This window comes from Dryobates pubescens, chromosome 17 (assembly GCF_014839835.1).
Source record: "Dryobates pubescens isolate bDryPub1 chromosome 17, bDryPub1.pri, whole genome shotgun sequence".
Classification (NCBI taxonomy): domain Eukaryota; kingdom Metazoa; phylum Chordata; class Aves; order Piciformes; family Picidae; genus Dryobates; species Dryobates pubescens.
The window spans coordinates 21,098,689-21,124,540 of record NC_071628.1 but is presented as its reverse complement, the minus strand read 5'-3'; the positions used below and the strand labels follow the sequence as shown (position 1 = coordinate 21,124,540).

General features: G+C 51.9%; 2 protein-coding genes across 2 annotated transcripts; one reads left to right on the top strand and one right to left on the bottom strand.

Annotated features, from left to right (window-relative positions):
* The first annotated feature begins 384 nt into the window (after positions 1–384).
* On the top strand, positions 385–678 carry LOC128898025 (feather keratin Cos2-3-like). Its single transcript, XM_054169052.1, has one exon. It carries the CDS (start codon positions 385–387, stop codon positions 676–678), a length of 294 nt encoding a protein of 97 aa, XP_054025027.1.
* Positions 679–6,368: 5,690 nt separating this feature from the next.
* LOC128897987 (alpha-N-acetylneuraminide alpha-2,8-sialyltransferase-like) lies at positions 6,369–10,447 on the bottom strand. The gene is made up of 7 exons (XM_054168745.1): positions 10,317–10,447; positions 9,955–10,023; positions 9,706–9,792; positions 8,299–8,443; positions 8,038–8,150; positions 7,715–7,801; positions 6,369–6,828 (listed from the first exon to the last, which is right to left on the bottom strand). The coding sequence occupies exons 1-7, from the start codon at positions 10,445–10,447 to the stop codon at positions 6,369–6,371; spliced, it is 1,092 nt and encodes a 363-aa protein (XP_054024720.1).
* Between the last annotated feature and the right edge of the window lie 15,405 nt (positions 10,448–25,852).

Sequence of the window (25,852 nt, the reverse complement as noted above, 5' to 3'; positions counted from 1 at the left end):
TTCTCCTTGGCAACCAGGTGAGTCTGAAGCTCTTTCTGCTCCTCTTGCAAAAGGAGATCTCCCCTCGGAGCAGCTCTCAGCTGCTGCTGCCTCTCTTCTCTCCTGATGAGTCTTCTTGTGAGGAGAGAGGGAAGCAGGAGAAGGTCTGCTTAGGGAGAGGCTGGGAGGTGGCTGAGGCAGCTTTTGGTGTCTGAACTCACAGAGAGCCTCCCTGGGCCAGGCTGCTCCTAACAGGGTGATGAAGGCCCTGTGGCTGCTGCACAGCTTCCAGCTCCCCACTGAGTCTCGGCCTCGGCTCCTTTGTGATAGTGTCACCAGGCTGCCGCTCACCCAGCTGCCTTCTCTGCTTGCTCCCTGCCCTCTCTCCCAGGTGCACCTCCAGCCATGTCCTGCTACAGGCAGTGCCGGCCCTGCGGCCCAACCCCGCTGGCCAACAGCTGCAATGAGCCCTGTGTCAGGCGGTGCCAGAGCTCCACTGTGGCCATTGAGCCTCCTGCTGTGGTGGTGACCCTGCCCGGCCCCATCCTCAGCTCCTTCCCGCAGAACACCGTTGTGGGCTCCTCCAGCTCCGCTGCTGTGGGCAGCATCCTCAGCTGTGAGGGAGTGCCCATCAACTCTGGCTGCTGTGACCTCTCTGGCATCTCCAGCCGCTCCTATGGCAGAAGGTACCTGCGCTGAGAGAGCTGCTGGGAAGCCCCAGGGACACACCTCCAGGAGCTCAGAAGATGCTGCTGGCCCAAGGAGGGACACCCTGCATGTCTTTGCAGCACAGCTGCTGGGCTTTGCCTTTCCCTTTCCTTGTTTGCTTTGCTGACCCTTGGCAAAAGGTTGCCCAACAAATCCATCCTGCTGGGAGCCATCTCTGTGCTCTTCCTCTATGATGGATGCAGATATTGTGCAGGACCTTGGCCATGGCTAAGGGCCACAGACTCTGGTGTGTTTTGGGCCACTCCTGCACTGCTCTTCTCCATTTGCAGTGACTTTGTATTTCTCTTTTGACTCATTAAAGTTCTGCTGCATTCAAGCCTGGCCTCTGTGTGGTCCTTTCCTGTCTGGACACTGTACATGGAGTGGAAGGAAGGACAGCTGGGATGGGGGCAGATAAGGAAGCTGCCTGAGCAGCAAGAGACCTGGTTAGAAGAGCTAAAGCACAGTTAGAATTAAATCTAGCCAGGGAGAGCAAGGGGAACAGCAAAAGTTTCTTCAGGTACATTAATGGCAAAAGGAAGACAAAGGCAGGTTTGGGCCCCCTCAGAAAGGAAAGGGCAGAACTGGTGACAATTGACATGGAGAAGGCTGTGGAACTCAGAAGCTGCCTCCTCCAGCGCATGAGGCAGGAAATGAAAAGGCATCATTGGGAAAAGAAGCACCCAGCCCATGCCATGAGCTGAGATGTTTCCTCTTCATCATCAGCACCTTCACAAATGGCCACTCCACAGCCATTCAAGTTTTCCACAGCCCAGCCTGTGCCTCCACGTGGATCCTTTTTTGGTGTCACTGCCTCAGGTTGCTGTGTAAGAAAGGCATTGGCTTGGGTGCTGGGGGATGAGGTGGGGACACAAGTGGCCAAGTCATCATTCCCAGAGGAAGGAGAGAGTAGAGAACACAGCAGTGAGGCTTAGTCTGAAGAAGAGGACACTGAGGGGTGACCTTATTGCTCTCTACAACTACCTTAAGGGAGGTTGTAGACAGGTGGATGTTGGTCTCTTCTCGCAGGCAGCCAGCACCAGAACAAGAGGACACAGTCTCAGGCTGCACCAGGGGAGGTTTAGGCTGGATGTTAGGAAGAAGTTCTATATAGAGAGTGATTGCACACTGGAATGGGCTGCCCAGGGAGGTGGTGGAGTCGCCATCATTGGAGGTGTTTAGGAAGAGACTTGGATGGGGTGCTTGGTGCCATGGTTTAGTTGATTAGATGCATACTGGAAGCGGCTGGACCCGGCGCGGAGCTCCCCGGCCCAGGGGCCGGGGCCGGGGCTCCGGCGTCCGGGTCCCGGCTAGCTGAAGCGCCTAGACCCGGCAGCCGGCTCCTGGTGCTTCGATGCGACTGGAGCCGGCTGCCGGGCCCCGGCCGCTGCTGCAACCATTCCCAGCGCCCCGTTCGCGGTCGCCGGGGCCGGAGCCGGAGCCGAGGAGGTCAGCGGGAAGCGGCAGCATGGTTTAGCTGATTAGGTGGTGTTGGATGATAGGTTGGATGCGATGATCTTGAAGGTCTTTTCCAACCTGCTCTGCTCTGTGACAGGTGCGTGCCTGCTCCTGCCCTCCCCCGGGTCCCCCAGCCGTTTATTACCAACCGCGCCTTTTTTGCCCCCCGCCTGCCTGCGCTGCCCCTGGGTGCCGCCCCGGGCCCTCCTCCGGGGCGGGGCGGGAGGGACGGGTAGGCGGGGGTCTGCCGGCGCGCTCCCACAGGCCGAGGCGGTTCCTTGCAGAGGGAACGTCGGTTGCAGCGGCGGCAGCGGCCGCCAGTGATGGCGGGGGGGAGCGAGGGAGGGCAGCGGCAAGTGACACCGGGGAGAGAGGGAGTGGCAAGTGGTAGCGCTGGGAGGGTTTTGGCGGGGGACAGCGGCAAGCGACAGCGGCGAGAGACGGAGCGGCAATCGGTAGGGCTGGGGTTTTTTTTTGGGGGTGGGGAGGGCAGCGGCAAGAGACAGCGGCAAGAGAGGGAGCAGCAAGCGGTAGCGCTGGGGGCTGTGGGAGGGGTTGGGGGGATTAGCGGGTGGGCGGGCAGGCAGCAGAGACAAGCGGCAAGCCGGGGCACGGGCCGGGGCTCCGTTAGGGCACATGATCGGGAGGCTGGGTTGAGGTCTGGAGGAGTGGACTGCAACCTCCCCTCTCCAGGGTACAGTTTTTGGGGACGGGGGACACGGATGGGAGGGGCAGCGGCCAGAGGCTAGCTGGGGCGCGGGGCATGGCCGCCGTAACCGCACCGCCTCGGTCGCAGGGGTTAGAGCGCTCCCAGGCGGCCCGGGAGGGAACCGGCAGCCCGGGTCGCGATCCGGAGGCGCGCACCGCGACCTCCTCCCTCCAGGGTACAACGTGAGAAGGGGAAGCCGCGGCGGCTTTGGCGGGGGATGCCCAGCTGCTAGCGGCTTCAGGGGGCACGGAGCGGCGGCGGTGGGGGGCGGCAGCGGCAAGAGGCAACGCGGCAAAGCGGCAATGGGGGGGCATTCAGGAGCGAGAAGGGGGGGATTTCTAGACATGCGGGCAGACCTTTTCCCCAGAGAACACCAGTGTTTAATAAAAGACTGCTTCGTAAAAGAACATTAACAAAAGATTTAATAAAATAACGCTCAATAAAATAAGGTTTCATGCCGACTGCTTCTATTGACTTAGGGTGGGGAGGGCGGGGGGCAGGGGGAGGGCATTACTAGGCGGCCCTCACCTGAGGGGAGCACGTCTACCGCGCGGTTCTGCCCGCTCCAAGCTGGGGTCCGGCTTTAATACCGGCCAAAACACGGCAGGGGCGCTAGGCACCGCCACACCCCGTCCCGTCACTAAGCTGCTGTGCAGTCCCGCTCACCGAGCCTTCCATCACACCAGGCAAGTCGCTGGGACACACCAGACGCAATGAGCTGCCCCCCAGAAACGTGGATCCCTGCCGGCAAAAGAGTTGGGGGGGGTCCAACGCGCACCACCACTTTATGCCCCCGTGCCATCATCAGGCTCGATGGGGACGGGGGGGAAGCCGCCGCAGGCTCTACATCCCCTTCGGCTGCAGCCCGCACCGCGTGGGCTGCTTTCGCCCGGGTATTCCCAGGCTCCGGCTTTAATGCCGGAGGAGGAAACAGGGCGCCCTCCGGAGACAGGGGGCAAGCTGCAACGGGCCGCATCGGCTCGCAGAGCACCTCTCTGCCTCCCCCAAACGTCTTGCGTTTTCTCTCTGCTGCACCGGGACTCACAGCTCCGTCACCCGGCGCCCCTCAGGAGGCAGGAGTAAGCCGTGCTTGGGACCAGCTTTTCCTCCTCCCCCCATGCCAGGCTCCATAGCGTACGAGTGGCCAGTCACCGCTGCTGGCTTTGCCTTATGCCGTAGCCCGTGGGCTGAGGCTTTGGCCATAAGGGGAAACCCCGTGAAGAGGGTCCGGTGCTGGTAACTCTCCATCACCGGGCTCTCTCTCGCCGTGCCCGGGCGGGCTGATTCCCTTCTCGGTGGGACCGATGCCAGCCACCACTCCTCCCTTTTACCCGTGCCCCGCCGGGCAAAGCTCGCTTCAGTTGAGGGTTACACGTTTCGGCAGTGGTCGGTGCCAGCCACCCTTCTTTCCTTTCTCGCTTGCCGTGCCCGGCCTGGGCTCTGGCTGACGTACGGGCAAGTTCCCGTCCCCCATTGCTACGGGTGCGCCGGCGGCCGCTCCAAGCCGCCGCACCCTTGCCCGGCCCCGTGGGTCCCCTGCCTGACCCAGTGGAAAGCCACCGAGAAGCCAGCCGGCCCCCTGCTCAGCTGGCTAGCGGGTGGCTTTCAGCAGCCACTCCGCAGTGCACTCGGGAGTGCCTGGCGTGCAGCTCCCCTCACAGAGGGAGAGGGAGGGCCGTATTTTCTCGGAGCAAACACTCAGCCAATCTCCGCCCGGCGGCAAGATGCAGAAATCACGCCGGCTTCTAGGATGACCTAGGCTGAGGCAGAGAGAAACAGCGATCCCTTGGAGAGAGCAGCGGTCTCCGAGGAGAGTACATCTACTTACTGGCATAAGGAGAGCACGTCTACTCGCTGTCTGGGGGCGAGCACGTCTACCTGTTCGGGAAAGGAAAGCACGTCTACCTCCCGCCGCTCGGCTCAGTGCATTAAGTCCCAACTCGCCAGGGAGAGCACATCTACCAGCTCGGAGAAGGAGAACACATCTACCTCCCTCTACTTGGCTCAGTGCACTAAGTCCGAACTCACCGGGGAGAACACATCTACCTGCTCGGAAAAGGAGAGCACGTCTACCTCCTGGCGGCCAGCTCAGCACACCAACACCCTACCCGCCCCCCTCGCCCCTCTCTGGGGGCCGTGTCTACCCAGCAGCGGTCAGGAAAAATAAATGGCAGGAGCCCCTCATGTGCAAGGCTTCACGCTGCCGAGAGGGGGCATGTGCCCCTCTCCCGCGCAGACACGCGCCGAGAGGAGACGGAGTTTTGGCCCTGGGCACCGACCAAGGGGAGACAGACACATGGACGGGAAGCGGCCCTGGGGCCGGGCAGCCCCGAGCACCCGCGAGGCAATGGACAGACGACTTGCCACTGTGCACGGCCAACGGTGACAAAAGCTTGTGTCAAGGGCTGATTCTCAATAGATCGCAGCCAGGGAGCTGCTCTGCGACCCAGAATCAGGTCATCTCAAATGATTTAGCACTGGGTGCCCCACGACCATGCGTTCCGAAATGGAGGAGAGGCAGTGCCCCATCTGTCTGCCCCTCCGGTTCCTGGCAATGAGCGGCATTCCCCACCGGGCCCTGCCCCACGCAGGGGTCCTGGCAGGGAGTTGGACTTTATGATCTCCAAAGGTCCCTTCCAACCCCTAACACTCTGTGGTTCTGTGACATCATGATAAATAATATCCACCTCACTCCTCTCATCCTCCGTGGCAATAATCACCTTGCAGAAGGCTATCAGCTGCACAAGGCATGATTTGCCTCTTTGTAAATCCATACTGGTTACTCCCTAAAGATAGAGGAGCATCTGTACATGATAATATGTCAACACAGCTGCCTCATTCAGCTAGCAGCTGCCCATAGCATAGGAACAGTTTAGTGTTCATTCATGTGCTGGGGAAAGAGGCACTGCTGCATGTCTCATGGACTGATGGATGCAACCCATCCAGCCACTGGCCCAGCTGGCAATCCACCAGACTGTGATGACTGGCTGATTAACTCTGATCTTAGAAGACAAGAATGAAGATTAACTGCATAGCTCTGACAAATATGCAGAACCTAATGTTTTGTGCCTAGTGTTGATAACATAAATAGACACTGGAATGAGTCTGATTAAAGCAGCAGAGGTAACACACAATAATAAAAATGTGACACACCCTTAATAGTTTATTAGCAGGTGGTGTTAGAGAAATAAAAGCTTTTGAGCATTTGTTTGAAAATGCGAAGTGCAGTTAATAAATCCTCACTGCTGGCAAGAAAGGAAGTTATTTACTAGTTAATTTAGTTATTCATTAAACACTAACAGATGGCAATTCATGGCTCCCAATTAACTAACACGAAAATGATCTGATGCCAATGGTTCTTATTGAATGATGAACCTCTACTGCAACACTATGGACAAGAGAAGGCATATTTTTCATCCTTGGAGTTTGTAGGTCTGTGTATTCCCATAATGGAGAACAACAGGAGAAACCATGTTCTTTAGACCCCATTTAGCTTTAGCTTTGACTTGGCCCCTTAGCACCGCCCCACATGCAGCTGCAGCACACCATGGAAGTGCATATCCACATAATAAGTGAATTCTTTGGGCATGATATGCAACCTTCTGTCGGGAAGCACATTGTCATAGTAATGATGGGGCAGGGAATGGCCATCAGGATGCAAAGAGAAGGGCCAGAAGCCATAGAGTGTAATGTGCTGGCACAACTCCAGAGCAGCATTCACCAGCATGAAACCTGAGGAGAGGCGACGGGTATGAAAACCATGATCATGCCAGTACTTGCTTAAAGCACTCAGGTAGTGAGGGTGGAAGAAGAAGGCATGCGACTGGGAGGCAGAGTCCAGTAAGGCATAGACTGCTCGATAAGAAGCCTCAGTACCTCCAGGGTAGGAAAAAGCTGGGATGAGGAACCAAGTTTCTCCATAAGAAGCTGCTGCCTTCACAAATGGCAGACGCCGACCATTCAGACCACGAAACCTGTGAGGCGAGACATGTGGCACCATCACCCTCTGCCAACCCCATCTTTATTCCCTCCTGCCCTTCCCATGCTACCCTGCCCTGAAGCAATGAAATACTGGTTCTGCTTTTCACCTCCATTTTACTCATCTCTGTGCCTTGCAGGCAATCTGAGTTCCAGACTCTCAGGAGCATTTGATGGATCAGAGGAGGTGCTTGAAAATATCCAGGAGGTTTGCTAGGGGCTAGCTGATTAAAAGGTTGGGAAGGTGTCTTCCAATTTATAACCTTAATGGTCTCACAGCTCACAATTTGTGAAGAATGATGTCCCATAATGGTGGATCAGAGGGTTAGCACAGAATTTATGCCATCTTTAGAGATCTACTATACAGACAGCAACATTTGAGCTAATTGTCTAAATGTCCTTTGTAGTGAGTGGAAGAAAGCAAGTACAGCCAGATCACAACTGATCTGTCCTGTTTTAGATGTCTGTTGTAGGACAAGGAGTACCTATTTCCTCCCCTGTACATAAAAAGCATTTATGCAGCTAGGATCAGAATGAGATTAAATGGTTCCTATCAGAACTCCTCCTAAAAGCAGCAATACAGAATGCAGCTGATCATTTCTGTCTGCCTTCAGATCACCCTTGAGAAGATCAGCTCACTGGAATGGTAAGATAAAACAACCCACAGCAATCAAGTCTTGAGCAAACTCTGCCAGGACCTGCAGTATTTCCCTGTATACCTCTGCACAGAGGGGACCATCTCATGGTAGTAGATGTCAATAGCTTTAATCTTTGCATGGTAGCAAAGGCCTGTCTGTTTTCTGGGAGAAAGCAGAGGCAAGGGAGATTGTATGTGGGGGAGAGGAAGGGTAGGAGTCCTTTCCTCCATTTTTGTTACCACACCTTTTATGAAGGATACTGGGATTTACAGTGACAATGCTTGACTTTCTGCCCACATCCTCAGGGAAGTTGACAGAAGGCAGGTTAAACCTGATTGAGGTGATAAAGAAAGGAAATGTATGAGAAAAAATGCTGGAGAATTTACCCACCCCTGTGTGACACTGCCCTGTTCAGGCACACCCTGCCATTTCTGCAGCCCCTCACCTTCAACACCACTCAGAGTGTTTCCTCTCTCTCCATTTTCTCTAACTTCATTCTACTCACATGAAAGCCTCTTCCTCCTGCTGCTTCCCTACATCTCTTCTGGGCAAGCTGGCATCAATTACCTGATTACAAACTGGTGTGCATCAATTTTAGAGCCACAGCTGCTGTTCCTGAGAATTCCTCCATTTCCCACTACAGCACAGCTTTCGTAGAGAGGGAGCAGAAAGGGGGACTTCTGTAAAGAACAATATGTTGAAATTCACTCACCCTTAGAGAATTACATAAAGACCTACCACAAATCTGCCAGCCAGACACATTGCAGGGTGTGCAAAAGAGAACCATGTAGGCTGTGAGTTGTAATCCCCATCAAAAAGCACTCCTACCTCCGGCAGAATCTCCATCAAACCGTTGCTGACTTTCAAGCTTGCTGACTGGTATCCATCATAGACAATCTTGGATCCCAGTGGTGTGTTGTCCTGTGTCACAGCCAGCCAGGCTGAGGCATTGCAGCAGCGCCCTAGCTCTGCCCTGTAATGGGAAGAGAGTGGAAGACAGTGGAGCAGAGATCTGGGGGTGGGGTGAAGGGAGACTGTAGCAATAACAAAGCAGAGAGGGATGAGAATGAGAAGAGGGCTACATTAGAAGCAGAAGTAAAAGATTAGGTAAGCAAGTATTGCAGTGTAAGGGGAAAGCGAGTTTGGGAAAGCACAGGAAACACAAAGGCAGCATCATGCCAAGTTAGAACAACCTTCTTCATGCACCCTCTGTTCATCCATCTCCACACATCCTTCATCTTCTTCCTCATCCACACACATCTCCAGACATTTTCTATCAGTTCTCCATTCTTTGGCCTAGCCACTAATCAAAACCCTTCCTGCCTGCTTCAGACTCGGCTTCACCTGTGCATGCCTTCATCCCTCCCCTCACAAGGTCACCAACATGCCAGATCGAAGGTCAGTACATAGGAGGCAGCAGGGCAGTGCAGACAGGTGTCTGGATGGGGGGCATGGGTGTGTCTGCATGTCCTGCTCTCAAGGATGACCTGGAGAACAATGTCTCTTTAGATGTGAATATGAGTGTAGACAGTGTGTGAGAGGATCAGTCCAATAAACAAACCTGGGCAGGCATTCACCCAAAACTCATCACGTGAAAAAGGAAGATGACCAAGAGACTCTTGGAATAAAGAAGGAGTCACCTGAAATAAAGTATGAAAGGAACACCCCTTATTCATGAGGGGTGAATGACTATGGAGAAGAAAGAGCAGCAGTCAAAACTTGATCTGATCCTGCCAGATGCTGCCCCATCAGCATCACCACCTCTGCCATGGTCAGGCAGAGCAGCCTCCACTGTGCAGTGTCTGCATCCAGCCAGTGGGCTGTGAGTACTGGGTGCAGCAGACAGGGGCCCACAGCATGGCCTGTGGATTCACAGGGTCCTTCTTCACAGGCTTGTAGATCAGCAAGTTGTGGAGAGCTGAAGGGGTTCCCACAAATGCAGAGCACAGGCACATCCTGCGAGGGGCAGTGTGTACGTGTGTAGCTGTGTCAGTGCGTGTGGCTGCCTGTGATTAGAGCTTTGGGGGTTATATGCAGAGGAGTGGTTAGAAACTTGCAGTTGCATGTTGGCATTTTAAGAGTCAACCATTTGTTACTGGTGTTTGATCCTGAATGTCTGGTTCACTCATTGTGGGTTAAGCATGTGCCATTAATCAATTAATAAACCACTTTGGTCATGATATTCTTGGAAGCAGGTGAACTGAGTAGTTTTGCCCTGTGACTGGTGGGCATCACCTGTACTGGGCCAAGGCAGTTGCATTGAACTTCCAGCAGCAGGTCTGCATTAACTTCACATGTCTCAGGCTCCAGGCTTCATTTATCCTAGGGCAGAAAGAGCTTATAAGCAATTTGAATGCTCTCACAAAGGCTTTCTTCAAACAAAGGACTCTCTGTTAATCCCTCTCTACACCCTGGACCTTCACTGAGGCCACCAGGTGTCCTACTTTAGCCTGTCTGCCACTGCCCAGCACACAGAACTCTCACTTCTGAGGTTGTGTTATGTTGCTCAACAGTTCTTGACACACTTTTGCCCCTGGAGCCTTGATGTCAGGTCTGTGGGGAAAAAAAAGAAAACGAACAAAGGGTTAAACTGAGCCAGAATAACATGTCCTCACACAGCTTCACCTCAGTGTCTCCCCTTAGCCACCTCATGGCCCTACCTGCAACCACTCTACACCGAAATATTCATCCAAAATTAGCATAATTTCATCCTTTCCCTGCACTATTTCCACTCCTGCTCTATTGGTTCATCCCCTGGAGGCCTCCTGGAGTGACTCTCTGTGTTTCCATATCTTTTCCAGAACTGAGGGGACACACCCCATCCCTCCACCCCATCCCTCACTCACCTATCGTTCAGTGCCAGAAAGCACACAGAAAGAAGTGAGACTACAGCCACAGCCAGCAGCATGACCCATAGCTTGTGCATCTTCAGCAGTCCCGACTTCACATTCTCCTCCCTGATGATGCTGTTTGGCATTTTGGAGAATGCCTGAGAAGAAGAAGTGAGGCAAATCCATAGCTGAGCCGGTGAGTGAGAACACCTAGCACAAGGCTTATCTGACACTGACCCTTACTGAGCTTTTGCCTTAACTATTTTGCCTTGCAAAGTAGCAGCACAAGGGATAGCAAAGGACTCATTTCTCCTGGGTTATGCTGAAGCATGCCATAGGATCATCACTGGATCCCACTGGGCCTAGCCGGAAGGCATCACGGGCCAATACCAATCTGTAGTATTCCCTCTCCTACAATGCTCTCCTCAGCTATTCTGGGGCAACAATTCCATTTGTACTTTTCCACAGCTTTGGCTCCACTAGCTGACACCTTTTGCACCTCATCTCTCTAGCAGTTATCTAAAAGCATCTGCACACAAATTCCACATCATCTGTGTTGTAAAGGAAAGGGCAGGCAGCTTTTATCTTTGTTTCACTCCCCTGCACACAGATTCACCCTCAAAGATTATCTTGTCCAACCCCCTTGCACTCAGCAGGTGCACCTCCAACTACAGCAGGCTGCCCAGGGCCACACTGAGTCTTAAATGTCTCCAGGGATGGGGCCTCAACCTCTTCTAGTATCTCATCACCTTCATTGTGCAGAACTTCTTCCTGATGTCCAATCTAAATCTGCTCTGCTCCAGTTTCAAACCATTGCCCCTGGTCCTGTCCCCACGGGCCCTTCTAAAAAGTCCCTCCCAGGCAGGTCCCCTGTAAGTCTCCATCAAAAATTGAAATGCAGCTCTAAGGTCTCCCCAGAGCCTTCTCTTCTCCAGGCTGAACAGCCCCAACTATCTCATCCTGTCCCCATAGCAGAGGTTCTCCAGCCCTCTGACCATCTTGGTGGCCTCCTCTAGACCCTCTCCATCAGGTCCATGTCTCTCTTGTGTTGAGGGTACCATAGCTGGATACAGCACTGCAGGTGAGGTCTCCCCAGAGCAGAGGGGCAGGATCTCTGCTTCTGATACATCCCAGGCTGCACGGAGCCTTCTGGGCTGCCAGTGCCCATTGTTGGCTCCTGTCCAGCTTCTCACCCACCAGCACCCCCAAGTTCTTCTCTGCAGGGCTGCTCTCAATCTCATCATCCCCACCCTGCATTGGCATTGAGGGTTGTCCCAACCTAGGTGCAGGACCTTGCAGTGGGCCTTGTTGAAAGTCCTGAAGTTATCCTCTGCCCACCTCTTCAGCTTGTCTGGGTCCCTCTGGATGGCAACCATCTGATCCTGTCCTTCAGATTTATCAACCACACCACTCAGCTTGGTGCCATCTGCAGACTTGCTGCAGTCTCACTTTCTGTAGCACTGATGAAGATACTGAACACATCAGCCACAGAGATCCTTAGGTCGTAAGCACAGAACTGAGCTGCTCCTACTCATCTCAACAATGACCTTTGGTCCTGGAATAATGTGGTTCTACCTGTTTGTAGGCAACTACCCTAGTCATGTGAATTCTGTATCAGAACTGACATGGCATTGGATGGGCACATTTCTTCAGAGGCACACCTGTATCGGGTGTAAGAGAAGCAGCTTTGATGAATCTTCCAAAGCACACCACTGTTTCACCCACACTTTTCCACCTTCCCATCCTTGGCTCTCTCTAAATGGTGGCATGACTGTAAGCTGCAGCAGAGAAAGGAAGGAAGAAGGAGAGCTTTGTTGACGTCCTTTTGAAGTTCTGCCTCTGGGTTTGCTCTGTTTTCTCTGTGTTCAAGGGTCAGACAAATCCTGGCACAATTTCCTTGCGGAAATTTTGAAGATTTGGGCAAAGATAATGGTCTCCTGCAACATTCTGTCTGCTAAATTAAATAGATGTTGGGTTTGATGGATGAACTGTGAGATGGATAAGGAACTGTCTGCATGTCTTTGTCCAAAGAGTTATGGCTCAAAGAGTCAACGGCTCAAAGCCCAAGTGGAATCTTCTAGTGAGTGGTGCCCCTCAAGGGTCTTTATGGGGATGAAGAGTATTCCTATCTGCATCACTGATGTAGTGTGATTGAGTGCACCTTCAGCAAGCTTGCAGATGACACCAAACTGAGTAATGAAGTTTGCAGATAACACCAAGCTGAAGGGACCTTGACAGGCTTGAGGCATGGGCCCATGTGAGCAAGTCCAACAAGACAAAGCACAAGGTCTTACACCTGGACTGCTGCTGTCCTCAGTATCAATAGTCTGGGAGGTGAGAGAATTGAGATCAAACCAGCAGGAAAGGACTTGGGGATACTGCTGGGTAAAAAATTCAATGTGAGCTGACACTATGAACTTGCAGCAAAGAAAACCAACTGTATGGTGGGTTGCATGAACAGGAACATGGCCTGCAGGTTGAGGGAGGTGATTCTCTCTGCTCTTGTGAGACTGCACTTGGAGTACTGCATTCAGCTGTGGGGTCCCCAGTATGTGGACCTGTTGAAGAGGGGCCAGGGTAGGCCACAAAAGTGATCAAAGGGCTGGAAACCTTTTCTATGAGGAAAGGCTGAGAGAGTTGGAGAAGAGAAGGCCCTGGGAGACCTTAATGCAGTATTTTAATAATTAAAGGGGCATTGTAAGAAAAATGGAGAGTTTTAATGATTTTTTTTTACCAGGGCTTGTGATGCCAAGACAAGGGGCAATGGTTTTAAACTGATATTTAGATAGACAAGTAGGTTTAAGTTGCACATAAAGAAGAAAAGTTTTATGATGGGACTGATGAGACACTGGAAGAGATAGTCCAGAGAAGTTGTGGATGCCCCATCACTGGAAGCATTCAAGGTCAGGTTTGATGGGGCTTTGGACAACTTGATCTAGTGCTGCCCACAGCAGGAGGGTAGAGCTAGATTATCTTTACAGCTCCTTTACACTCAAACCATTCTATGATTTTATGAATCTTTCATCTCATGAAGATGGAAACTTCAGATTTGAACAGGATTGTGGTGCAACCACCAGTGGCCTGTTCACAAGGAAAACAAAAACTTTTTGATAGTATTGCTCAACTATGGACATTATTCCCTGAAGGTGAAACCAAACTAACCCATTACCTGCCTTTGTTTGTTTGAGGGGTTTTATTGAGCTAATTTGTTCAGGGTCAGATTGGTCTGTTTGCTGTCCCCTCAAGTAGCAGCTCTTATCAGATGATGGGAGTAATATTCTCTTTAAGACCCTTAGTCTGGATAAGCAGAAGGTCAGCTCTCAGAAGTGGTGGTTGTTGAGACCCAGTCCGAGTAGTGCACTAAGCTTTAGTACTAGTTATGTAACAGCAGTGCAGGAAACAAAGCCTAGAAACCCTGATTCAGTCTCCCACTCCAAATGCAGAAGGTTACAACAATGATTTCAATAAAATAAAAGGGTATGGAATGTAAAGTCAGGAAAGCAAAAGCACACAAACCTTTTAGCCCAAGAAGGCGGTGATGCACCTCTGATCCTGAAGCTGGCTTCAAATGCACTCCCACCTGGACTGGTACCGTTTTGCTTCAGCTCAAACCTGCAAATAATCTGGAACTTCCTTCTCAGGGGGAGGAGATGTGATTATTTTCTTCTGCTGAAGTGACTCATGCATTTTTCAGAATCACCACTGATCTACGAACCATGAAAAGTTCATGACAATCTTTTGATGACTCTGATGTGCTTGGGAGGGCTGGAATACACTTGTCTTGAAGGGGCAAGGGGGTCTTCAGCAGGAAGCTGCCCAGCTTAGTTAAGAGGGCTTTCAGTGTTTCCAGAGACACAAGAACTTCCATGAAGTTCTTTCTCATCTCTCATCTCCATAGCTTGTCTTTTTCAACTTTGCTCTCAATTTTTAAATTAAACATTGCATGGAAAAACATGGAATAGAATAGAATAGAATGGAATAGAATAGAATAGAACAGAACAGAATAGAATAGACCAGGTTGGAAGAGACCTTCAAGATCATTGCATCCAACCTAGCATCCAACCTAGCATCCAACACCACCTAATCAACTAAACCATGCAACCAAGCACCCTATGAAGTCTCCTCCTAAACACCCCCAGTGATGGTGACTCCACCACCTCCCCAGGCAGCCCATTCCAATGGGCAATCACTCTCTCTGTGTAGAACTTCTTCCTAAACCTCCCCTGGCGCAGCCTGAGACTGTGTCCTCTTGTTCTGGTGCTGGGTGCCAGGGAGAAGAGACCAACCTCCACCTGTCTACAACTTACCTTCAGGTAGTTGTAGAGAGCAATAAGGTCTCCCCTGAGCCTCCTCTTCTCCAGGCTAAGCAACCCCAGCTCCCTCAGCCTCTCCTCATAGGGCTTGTGTTCCAAGCCCCTCACCAACTTTGTTGCCCTTCTTTGGACACCTTCCAGCAAGTCAACCTCCTGCCTAAACTGAGGGGCCCAGAACTGGCTGGAGCAGCTCTGCTGTGAGGCTGAGGGAGCTGGGGGTGAGAAGCCTGGAGAGGAGAAAGCTCCAGGGGGGACCTCAGAGCTGTCTGCCAGTGCCTGCAGGAAGGCTGCAGAGGGACTTCTCCTGAGGGGGTCTGGAGCCAGGCCAAGGGGGAATGGTTTGAAGCTGAGGCAGAGCAGGGTCATTCTGGAGCTGAGGAAGAAGTTCTTCATTGTGAGGGTTGTGAGAGTCTGGCACAGGCTGCCCGGGGAGGCTGTGGCTGCCTCCTGCCTGGAGATGTTCAAGGCCAGGTTGGATGAGGCCTTGAGCAACTGGGTCCAGTTGAGAGGTTTTCCTGCCCACAGCAGAGGGTTGGAGCACATGGTCTTTGGGGTCCTTCCAACCTGAGCCATTCTGTTATTCTATGATCTGCCATCTTCCAGTTTTTGGGAACATGCTCTGATCTCCATGATTTTGCTAGGCTAATAGAGAACAGCCTTGAAAGGATATTAGCTAGTTTTGTTGTTGTCAAGTGGACTCTGCTGAACCCCATGGACTTGACTGAGTTGATGTCTCTCAAACATTCCCTATCTCAATTCTCAGTCACTGCTGGTATTTCCTGAACCCTTTTTAACTAAGCACAGAAGCCTGGGAGACTTTGTTGGTGAAGGCTGAGATGGAGAGGTATTAAATGCCACAGCCCTGTCTGTTTCTGCTGCTCAATCAGCAATGATGCTACAGTTTCCTCATTCAGACTTTCACTACTTGTACTGTAAGTAGAAAATTCCCTTACTTCCCTTACCCTTGCAAGCCTCAGCTCTGACTTTCCTAACACCAACCCAGTCTGCCTGGTTATTGTTTCTAGATTGCTAATTTATAGCCTGTCCTTGTTCTGCACTGGAAGGGCTCTCAGACATAAGAACCGGCTGCCCAGAGCAGTACTGGAGTAACCATCCCTGGGGGTGTTCCAGCAGCCTGTGGAGCACACGATTTAGTGCTGATGCTTCAGTGCTGGGTTGAAGGTTGGACTGGTGTGGTAGGTTGAGAGAGGGCCTAGCTCTCTCTCCTCCACAGAGTAAGAAACCACAGCTAACCCAGTCGGAGGAGCAAAGCTATATATTTACAAGCATGTATGGAAAGCAGGTTATATATAACACAATATATACAGGTATTTACAATATATACACAGAAATATACAGCAAAGAGAAATAACACAACAAAAATCCCTCCCTGAGGAGCGATTCCCTCCCTGTAACCCCCTCTCTCCCCCCCTACCTCCTTTTTTTCCCAAAAAAAGGGGTTAGAGAGAAAGAAAGGCAAGTTATTAAGGAAAAGAGCTGTTAGTAAGCTTCAAAAGCCCATGCAGGATTAGTTTTTGCTTATCTCAAGGCCAGCTCCAGCAGTTCGCGGAGAAGCAGGCAGGGAGAACAGGCTGAAACCCACACTCCCAAACCCCCAAACCAAACGCTGCAAAAAAATTCCAACTGCTTTACAATTTAAAGTTGCATTTTGTCCATTCACCAATGAAATTAGTTTAGAATATCAGAATGTTTTTGTTCTAGTACCGAAAACATTCAGCCAGTGTCCCAGTACTGTCTGTTCCTTAAAGGCACAGCCTCAAACGATCACAGTCCACCCCTTTCTAAACAATTTCATTGGCTCTTCGTACTGTCCATCCAATCCAGAACAATATTTACAGTTTGTAAGTAAAGTTCATAGTCCATTCCGGCTATACTCAGATGTAGATGATTCAGAAGTCCAAGAAAATAAAAAATCAAGAAAATGGAAAACAGTTTGTCTCTCCACAGATGAAGCGAATAAAAGAGAAACTGGGAAACAGGGGGGGAGAGAGGGGGTTACAGGGAGGGAATCCCTCCTCGGGGAGGGATTTTTGTTGTGTTATTTCTCTTTTCTGTATATTTCTGTGTATATATCGTAAATACCTGTATATATTGTGTTATATATAACCTGCTTTCCATATATGCTTGTAAATATATAGCTTTGCTCCTCCGACTGGGTTAGCTGTGGTTTCTTACTCTGTGGAGGAGAGAGAGCTAGGCCCTCTCTCAACCTACCACAACTGGATATCTGGGAGACCTCTTTCAGCCAGATATATTCTGTGATTTCCTGATGCACGTGGCTGAGAAAGCAAACCAGGAAAATTCTCTATTGGGCCTTTGATGCACAAGCTAGGAGGCAGTGATAGAAGATAAGGTGTCTGAGAGTGTCTGAGAGTGGCCTTGGCAGAAGTGAGAATGAAACTGTGGAGTTAGACTGAGAGCAGTGTGCAAGTCCAAAAGCAAAATTGCAACCCCTCACTACAGAAGTGCAGCAACCCCCCAGGAGGGCAAAGGGGCCCAGAAGAGCTGCTGGATCTTCAAGGACAGCCTCCACAAAACACAAGATCTGCCCATTTCAACATGCAGAAAATTGAGCAAGCATAAGGCCTGCATGGATGTACATGGCCCTCCTGGCTGATATGGGTCAGCAAAAGGAAGTACATAGAAGGTGGAATCATGAAAGAGGTAAATCAGAGGACTGTGAAGGCAACTGCTCACACATGAAGAAATGGATTAACGCAAGCCAAAAATCCCAATGCAACAACTCATGTGAGAGCAAAGGGACTCTTGGCAGCAATCTCCCCTGGTTCTGCCAACATGAGCCATCCACAGGTGCTGCTAGCAGAATCACGAGCCTCTAATCACAGGACACCACTTCAGGCAAGGTAGAAAGTCACATCATAGCTTCTGGGGCCTCGTAGAGGCATAAGGGGTCATGTAGGATTCCCGCTTGTGATAAGGGGGAGTTGTCCACAAAGACTTATGGAGAGATGGCGGAGTTAGGGTTTGAGGGAGTTGAGTGTAAGGTCCCTGCTGTGGATTATCACCATGTTGTGTGTTATCTTCCCACTACTCTCATTATATTTTTGGTTCTATTTTACACACTGATCAGTTGTGAATGAAAGCCAAAGCATGAAAATCTTCCTGCCCTGTTGTAAGGACAGTGGTGGGATGGGAAGAAAGAGAAAGGAAAATATTTTTCCCTGGAAAAGTAATGTAGCTAACTGTGTTTGGACAAAAAGATTGGCTGGCCAGGGGTTGTGAAACACCTCTTGTCCCTGGATATTCCCCATGATGATGACCACCTTCCTCATTGGAAACCGAGTTCAGAATTTTCTCTCCTCTTTGGTGGTACTTACATGAGAGGAGAGGAGACAAAAACCAGACGTGCAGGAAAGCTACAAGCACACAACGTCCCACTAAAGCTTACTGGTTTCCAGCTGGACGGTGGGGGACAACAGGACTGAAATAGAAGGAGCACTCTATGCCAGGTTCTCAAAACAGGCCTGCTGTTCCCTTCTTCCAGGGAAGGAACAGGCCTCAACCAAGTGGTCAAGTCCACCCATTTGACATCAAGAGGAAACATCCATGTGCCTACTCACACACTTAAAGACACTTTCTTCCACAGTCTGTTTTTAACTCACAGTGCCTCTTCCACGAGACACAGGCTTCTGAGGAGTTCTGGTCTTTGGCAGCAGCAGTTCATTGTCAATGAGCAGCTCACAAAGCAGAGCTGAAGCAGTCACTTGATGACTTGAGATTGTCTCAAAGTTCATGAAAGCAACAGACTATTGAACCAGGAGTCACTTCATGGACAAAAAGAACTTCTGCTCCTTTGAACCACACTGGAAGCACAGCTATGTGCAAAATAAATCACCTATCATTTGGCTCACAGAATACCTGTGGTCTGTATGATGTGTATCTTGGGACAGATTAATGACAGTGACAGCTGTGAGGAATTATTCCCTTCATAATACAGTCACAGCAGCACCTCTTGGACAGGGTTCTTCCTCGGCCTGACAGAACCCTGCACTGGCTAAACCAAACCTCCCTGCTCCAGGTCTGGGACTACTGCACACTCAGCGGGGCACAGGGCATGGTGCAGGAGAAAGAGTTCCTGCCCTCTCCATCAATGTGCCCATAAAGGACCCAAAAACTCTGTCTTACCCCAGTGCAGCTCAGCATTTCCACAGGCTTCTGATCAGCAAAAGAGCTTGGTATGGAACCAAGCAGATAACCATGACAAGGTGACTGACCCGCACCTGGCCAGGGATGAGGCAAGGGCAATGTGGAAGGGCCGAGCAGGAGACTGTACATTGAACTGCAGAGAAAATCACTTGCTCCAGGGCAGGCATTGCCTGGGAAAAAACTGCCATGTCAGAAAGGAGCATGAGGAGACTCAGGCTGGGATGCAGCATTTCTTTAATGAGAACAGAGAGGATGCATTTAAAGGGGAGGGGGAAAAGAGGCCCAGGGCTCCGCGGGACAAGAGGACATCTCCCTATGCAGGGGGATGCAAGATGCCTTCAGGGCGCTCCTTTCCCCCCACTGCAGCTGCAGCCAGTGAGAGCCCTCTGCCACCTCCAGCAAGGACAGCTGAAGAAGGTTGCCTTGGACAAGGGGAAAAGCTAGGAGTGCTGGGAGGAAGGATTGGGTGGGGGCATCAGGAGGTAGCGAGGAAAGCAGAGCAAGGACAAAGCAAGGAGGGCACGAAGTGAAGGGGTGACACACGGCTGCCTCGCATGCAGGGCAAGAGACAGGTGGCCAGCGGTCCGGGGAAGCAGAGGCAGCTGCCCAAGGCTGGCTCCAGAGGTGGTTTCTGCGTTGCTGGCTGTGGCTGCCAAGAGGAGCGACGCGCTGTGCCTACCAGCACAGGTTGCCGGCACGCAGGGACCCACACAGCCCGCTGCCAAGGCCTGCGAACCTGCCAAAGCCAAGGGAGCCCCCAGAGGAGATGGGAACCCCCCCAGCACTCAGGTTGCTGCCAACAGCAGCTGACAGAGAGGACCCCACGGCTGTGCTCTGGGGGAAAGAGGTGAGGATGGGGCCCGGCAGGGTCACCACCACCGGGGAGGGTTCGATGACGGTGGTGGAGTCAGCGCAGCGCAGGACACACGGCTCGTTGCAGCTGTTGGCAAGGGGAGCTGGGCCGCAGGCAAAAGGCAGGCAGGGTCTGTAGCAAGACATCTCTGGGCCGGGGAGGCTGAGCTGAAACACAGAGCAGGATGTCTGCAGAAGGCAGAGGCCTGGGCAGGAGGACCGCGCAGTCCAACAAGGCCGCCTGCAGAAAGAGCCCAGCTGCCTTCAGACTTACCTGGCTGAGCTGAGGAGGTGGCAGCGAGGCAGCGCATGGCAAGGCCTGCAGACGCGTGGCCTTTTATACCCTGTCTCCAAGCCTCGGGGTACCGCAGGCGTTCTTGCTGCAGGAAGCACTTTGGTAACCAGCAGCATTTGCTTGCAAAGCTCTGCTGGGTGATCACATCTGCTGCCCTTTCATCTGGCTGGTTTTGCTACCATGAAACACAAAATGTGTCCTTTGAGGTGCAGCAGCCATTATGTTGTTCCCTCAGGCCACAGGACATTGTTGTCCATCTCGTCTCAGCTGCTCGCAGAGACACTCGGTGTCATGCAGGCCATGCTCATTGCTGGAGCACAGCCACCACCACCAGAAATCCTCCTCCACACCTCACACTGCCCTTCAGCCACTGAGGAATTCAGCACCTGAAGTGACTGAGTCTGCTAATATATCAGTGAGCCCTCTCTCACTCTGCAGTGCTGTGGTGTGGCCCCCACCTTGTCTACTGTGTGCAGGTTTGGGCACATCTTACAAGGGAAAACATGGAGAGGAAGACCTCAATGGTGAAACGTCCTGAGGGGAAGACTGAAGTCCCCTGGTTTATTCAGCTTGGAGAAGAGAAGGCTGAGGGCCACTTCCTTGCAGTGCCAGTTTCGGGTTGTCCTGCAAGGACCAGGGTGTTGAACTTCCAACTCAAGACCATCAATGATTCCATGACTATGCTTTTCTTTCTGCTGGATGCATTGCCATTCCCACAGGCAGGAGCACTCGTGGCAGACACAGAGTCACCACTCTTTCTATTTATGGACTTGCCTGTAGCACAGGCAAGAGCAGATGAAATGCAACATTAAGCCATCACATTGCTTTCCAGCTTCTCTTGCCATCCCTCATGACTCAGAAGAGAAGTCTCATTGCAACAGCATTTTTTGAGCCACCAGCATGTTTATCATCCCATAAACAGCTACAAGAGCCTTACAAAGGGTCGCTGAATAGTTTGGGTTAGAACGCACCTTAAAGATCATCTAGTTCCAGCACTGCCATGGGCAGAGACGCGTTCCGCTAGATCATGTTGCACAGGGGCCCATCCAACCTTGTCATGAACACTTCCAGTGAGGAGGCATACAAAGCTGCTCTCAATCCACTCATGGCCCAGCAAGTGTCAGCGTTTGAGATTGCCCTGACCCAGGTGTAGGGCCTTGTATTTCCCCTTGTGGATCTTCAAGCGATTTTCAGGAGTCCTCCTCGCTAGCCTGTCAAGGTGCCTCTGATGGCCTTTCCCTCTGGAGTATCAACCACACCACTCTGCTTGGTGTCACCCACAAACTTGCTGAGCATGCCCTCAATCTTTCTTGTGCCTGCACAGCTGTTAAACAATACCAGTCCAAACACTGGCCCATGAAGAACACCACTCCTCACCTGTCTCCACCAGGACATGGAGCTGTTGACCACATCTTTGTTCTTCCAGACCTGCCTGTGGCCTTCCTATAAGTAAAAGGGGAGGTTGTAAAAAGGTGGAGGCAAAAGCTTGAACAGGGCCTGTTTGAAGAGGAGAAGGGCTGATGGTGTTAAAATACGAGGAAGTAGATTAAATTTAGATAGAAGAAAGTGGGACTAGATGAACTTTAAAGGAACCTTCCAGCCCCAAGTATTCTCTGATTTGATAGGCATTTAGTGATGATCACACTGTTCAGCAGTCCTTGTGGCTCACCCTCTGCCCAGCCATTCAGACATCAGCAGCACATCAAAGAGCTGAGCTGCTCACACTCAACAGGAAGGTCCACTCTTGGATGTCTTCTATGAGGATGTCACCTTCTGTGAGGATGTCACCTTCTTCCCAATGGGCAAAGGAATTAGCTTGGAGGGTTCCTTGTTTACTGAAAAACAAGTCTCTCATAGGCATGGGCAGATGTTCAAAGAGCATGATGACTCCTTGCCTGAAGCTGATCTGACCCAAAATGGATTTGTTTTTCTCCTACGTTCATGCCAGAGGCCAACAGGCTCTGTGGGATATGGTAAGGGCAGGGGAAGCAGAGCTCCCAGGAGCTTTGGTGGGCTCAGGGCCAGAGGAAAGTGGTTCCATTTGAGGGTCCAGGAAGGCCAAAGACTGCAAGAACTGGGTGGAGGATGAGCCCTGAGGAGGCTGCTGGCCCTTGCCTAGGAGTCCCTGCAGCTCAGCACAAGTCCCTGAGCTGTAAACAGCTGCTAAATGACTTCAGGTGCTGAATTCCTCAGTGGCTGAAGGGCAGTGTGAGGTGTGGAGGAGGATTTCTGGTGGTGGTGGCTGTGCTCCAGCAATGAGCATGGCCTGCATGACACCGAGTGTCTCTGCGAGCAGCTGAGACGAGATGGGCAACAATGTCCTGTGGCCTGAGGGAACAACATAATGGCTGCTGCACCTCAAAGGACACATTTTGTGTTTCATGGCAGCAAAACCAGCCAGATGAAAGGGCAGCAGATGTGATCACCCAGCAGAGCTTTGCAAGCAAATGCTGCTGGTTACCAAAGTGCTTCCTGCAGCAAGAACGCCTGCAGTACCCCGAGGCTTGGAGACAGGGTATAAAAGGCCACGCGTCTGCAGGCCTTGCCATGCGCTGCCTCGCTGCCACCTCCTCAGCTCAGCCAGGTAAGTCTGAAGGCAGCTGGGCTCTTTCTGCAGGCAGCCTTGTTGGACTGCGCGGTCCTCCTGCCCAGGCCTCTGCCTTCTGCAGACATCCTGCTCTGTGTTTCAGCTCAGCCTCCCCGGCCCAGAGATGTCTTGCTACAGACCCTGCCTGCCTTTTGCCTGCGGCCCAGCTCCCCTTGCCAACAGCTGCAACGAGCCGTGCGTCCTGCGCTGCGCTGACTCCACCACCGTCATCGAACCCTCCCCGGTGGTGGTGACCCTGCCGGGCCCCATCCTCACCTCTTTCCCCCAGAGCACAGCCGTGGGGTCCTCTCTGTCAGCTGCTGTTGGCAGCAACCTGAGTGCTGGGGGGGTTCCCATCTCCTCTGGGGGCTCCCTTGGCTTTGGCAGGTTCGCAGGCCTTGGCAGCGGGCTGTGTGGGTCCCTGCGTGCCGGCAACCTGTGCTGGTAGGCACAGCGCGTTGCTCCTCTTGGCAGCCACAGCCAGCAACGCAAAAACCACCTCTGGAGCCAGCCTTGGGCAGCTGCCTCTGCTTCCCCGGACCGCTGGCCACCTGTCTCTTGCCCTGCATGCGAGGCAGCCGTGTGTCACCCCTTCACTTCGTGCCCTCCTTGCTTTGTCCTTGCTCTGCTTTCCTCGCTACCTCCTGATGCCCCCACCCAATCCTTCCTCCCAGCACTCCTAGCTTTTCCCCTTGTCCAAGGCAACCTTCTTCAGCTGTCCTTGCTGGAGGTGGCAGAAGGCTCTCACTGGCTGCAGCTGCAGTGGGGGGAAAGGAGCGCCCTGAAGGCATCTTGCATCCCCCTGCATAGGGAGATGTCCTCTTGTCCCGCGGAGCCCTGGGCCTCTTTTCCCCCTCCCCTTTAAATGCATCCTCTCTGTTCTCATTAAAGAAATGCTGCATCCCAGCCTGAGTCTCCTCATGCTCCTTTCTGACATGGCAGTTTTTTCCCAGGCAATGCCTGCCCTGGAGCAAGTGATTTTCTCTGCAGTTCAATGTACAGTCTCCTGCTCGGCCCTTCCACATTGCCCTTGCCTCATCCCTGGCCACATGCAGGTCAGTCACCTTGTCATGGTTATCTGCTTGGTTCCATACCAAGCTCTTTTGCTGATCAGAAGCCTGTGGAAATGCTGAGCTGCACTGGGGTAAGACAGAGTGCTTGGGTCCTTTGGGGGCACATTGATGGAGAGGGCAGGAGCTCTTTCTCCTGCACCATGCCCTGTGCCCCGCTGAGTGTGCAGTAGTCCCAGACCTGGAGCAGGGAGGTTTGGTTTAGCCAGTGCAGGGTTCTGTCAGGCCGAGGAAGAACCCTGTCCAAGAGGTGCTGCTGTCACTGCTGAAGGTGATCCTCCCAGACAGGTATCACTGTCAGTGATGTGTCCTCGGATTATCATGTGGGCCACAATCAAGAGGGGAGCTGAGTCATAGGAGGAGCATGTGAAGGATCAGAGATTGTTTAGTTTGTACAAAAGCAGGCTCGGAGAAAACCTTCTCACTTTCTGCAGTGCCTGAAGGGAGGTTGTAGTAAGGTGAGGTTTGCTCTCTGTTCTGAAGTAACAAGTAATAGGAGAAGAGGAAAGAGCCTTAAGTGGAGCCAGGGGAAACTTTAATTGTAGATTTGGAATAAGTTGGAAAGGGTCATCGAGTCCCCGGAAGTGGTGGAGTCATCGGCCTTGGAGGCATTTAAAAGATGTGTAGGTTTGGTGCTGGGTGTTTAGACTTGTACTTGGCTTTGAGTTGGACTCAATGATCTCAAGTGTCTTTTCCAAGCTAAAGAGTTCTATGATTCCATGAAAGCCTTTTTGGTATTTCTGAGTCTCCTCATGTGACCCTGCCTGCAACAGGAGAACAAGATGACAGTCTGCAGGCTTTACCAAACTTTGCAGCCTCTCTGTGACATCCTGGATGTGAGTTGCCAGTATGTAACCATCATTTCTAGAGTCATAATCTGGATGACAAATGAGTGCTTTGGTGCTTCTCACGGAGGAGTCTTCAGTATGCTAACACCCTACATAGTTTTCCAGTGCCACTAACTCTAATGTGGGTGGGTGTTTGGGCCAGCCTATGTGGTTAGCCCTTTCCTGGCACTCAGGCTCTTCTCCTCTGCTCTGCAGCACAGAGGTGATTGTCTTGGCAAGAGAACGCTAGTGGTGGTAACTCCATGTCCTTGTGAAATGTCATTTTGCAATGCACAATCTCACGGAACAGGTACTAGGTAATGGGAATTAGTAATAAGAACAGCTGATAGCCTGTGGTCGTTTGAGCCTTAACTGGGATTTAAGGGCTCAGATTGGGGCAAGGCTGGTATCCCTCCCCTGTTCCCCCCTCCTCTTTCCTAATAGAGAGGAAAAGAAAGGGAAGGAGCAAATCCACCAAGGAATAAGTTGGAGTTGGCTTGGGAGTAGACAGGTAAAGAATTTTCTTTAAAATCTATCTATATAAAAAACAATAAGAGGAAAGATTCACAAGGTTAAGGAACAAGGATGGATGGGGGGAAAAAAATAAGAATACAAAACCAGTCTCTTTGAAGAGGTGTGGATGTAGCATGGAGGAGAATCTGGCCTGACCACCTGGCAGAGAAGCAGGGAGCCAGAAGCAGTCCTCGTCCAGGAAAAGGCAGGGGACAAGAGAGCTAATGGCTGCAGTGTCCTCCTTTTTATAGGCTTTCTGGACAGGCAGGGGGAGTGGAACAGACTAACTCAGCCTCCCAGGGGGAAAACCTCCTGCAGGTAGGGCAATGCTCTCACAAGCCCTCCCTCCCACCGCTTCCAGGATGGGCATAACCCATCACATAGCCAAATACCCAGATTCCTGAGCCGGAAGATATGGAGGGGAAGCAGAATGGAGCACCATAACCCAAGCAGACAGTTAGTGACCTGCTTCACCACTTAGACACACATAAGTCTCTGGAGCAGGCTGGCTTTCTCCCCAAGGGTATTGAGGGAGCTGGGGGATGTGCTTCCCAGGCCACTTCCCATCATTCACCAGTGTGATGGGTTACGCCCATCCTGAAAGCAGGAGGGGGCAGGGCTTGTGAGAGCCTTGCTCTCCCTGGAGGGCGTTTTCCCTCTGGAGAACTGAGTTAGTCTGTTCCACTCCCCCTCCCTAATGGCAGTGAAGACACTGCAGCCATTAGGTCTCTTTTTGGCTCCTGCCTTAGCTGAATGAGAGCTGCTGCTGCTGGCTTCTGGGTTTCTGCAACGTGGTCAGGCCTGGTCCTCTCCCTGCTACATCCACACTTCTTCAAAGGACTGGTTTTGTATTCTTATTTTCCCCATGCCCCATCCTTGTTCCTTACCCTTGTGAACCCTTCCTGT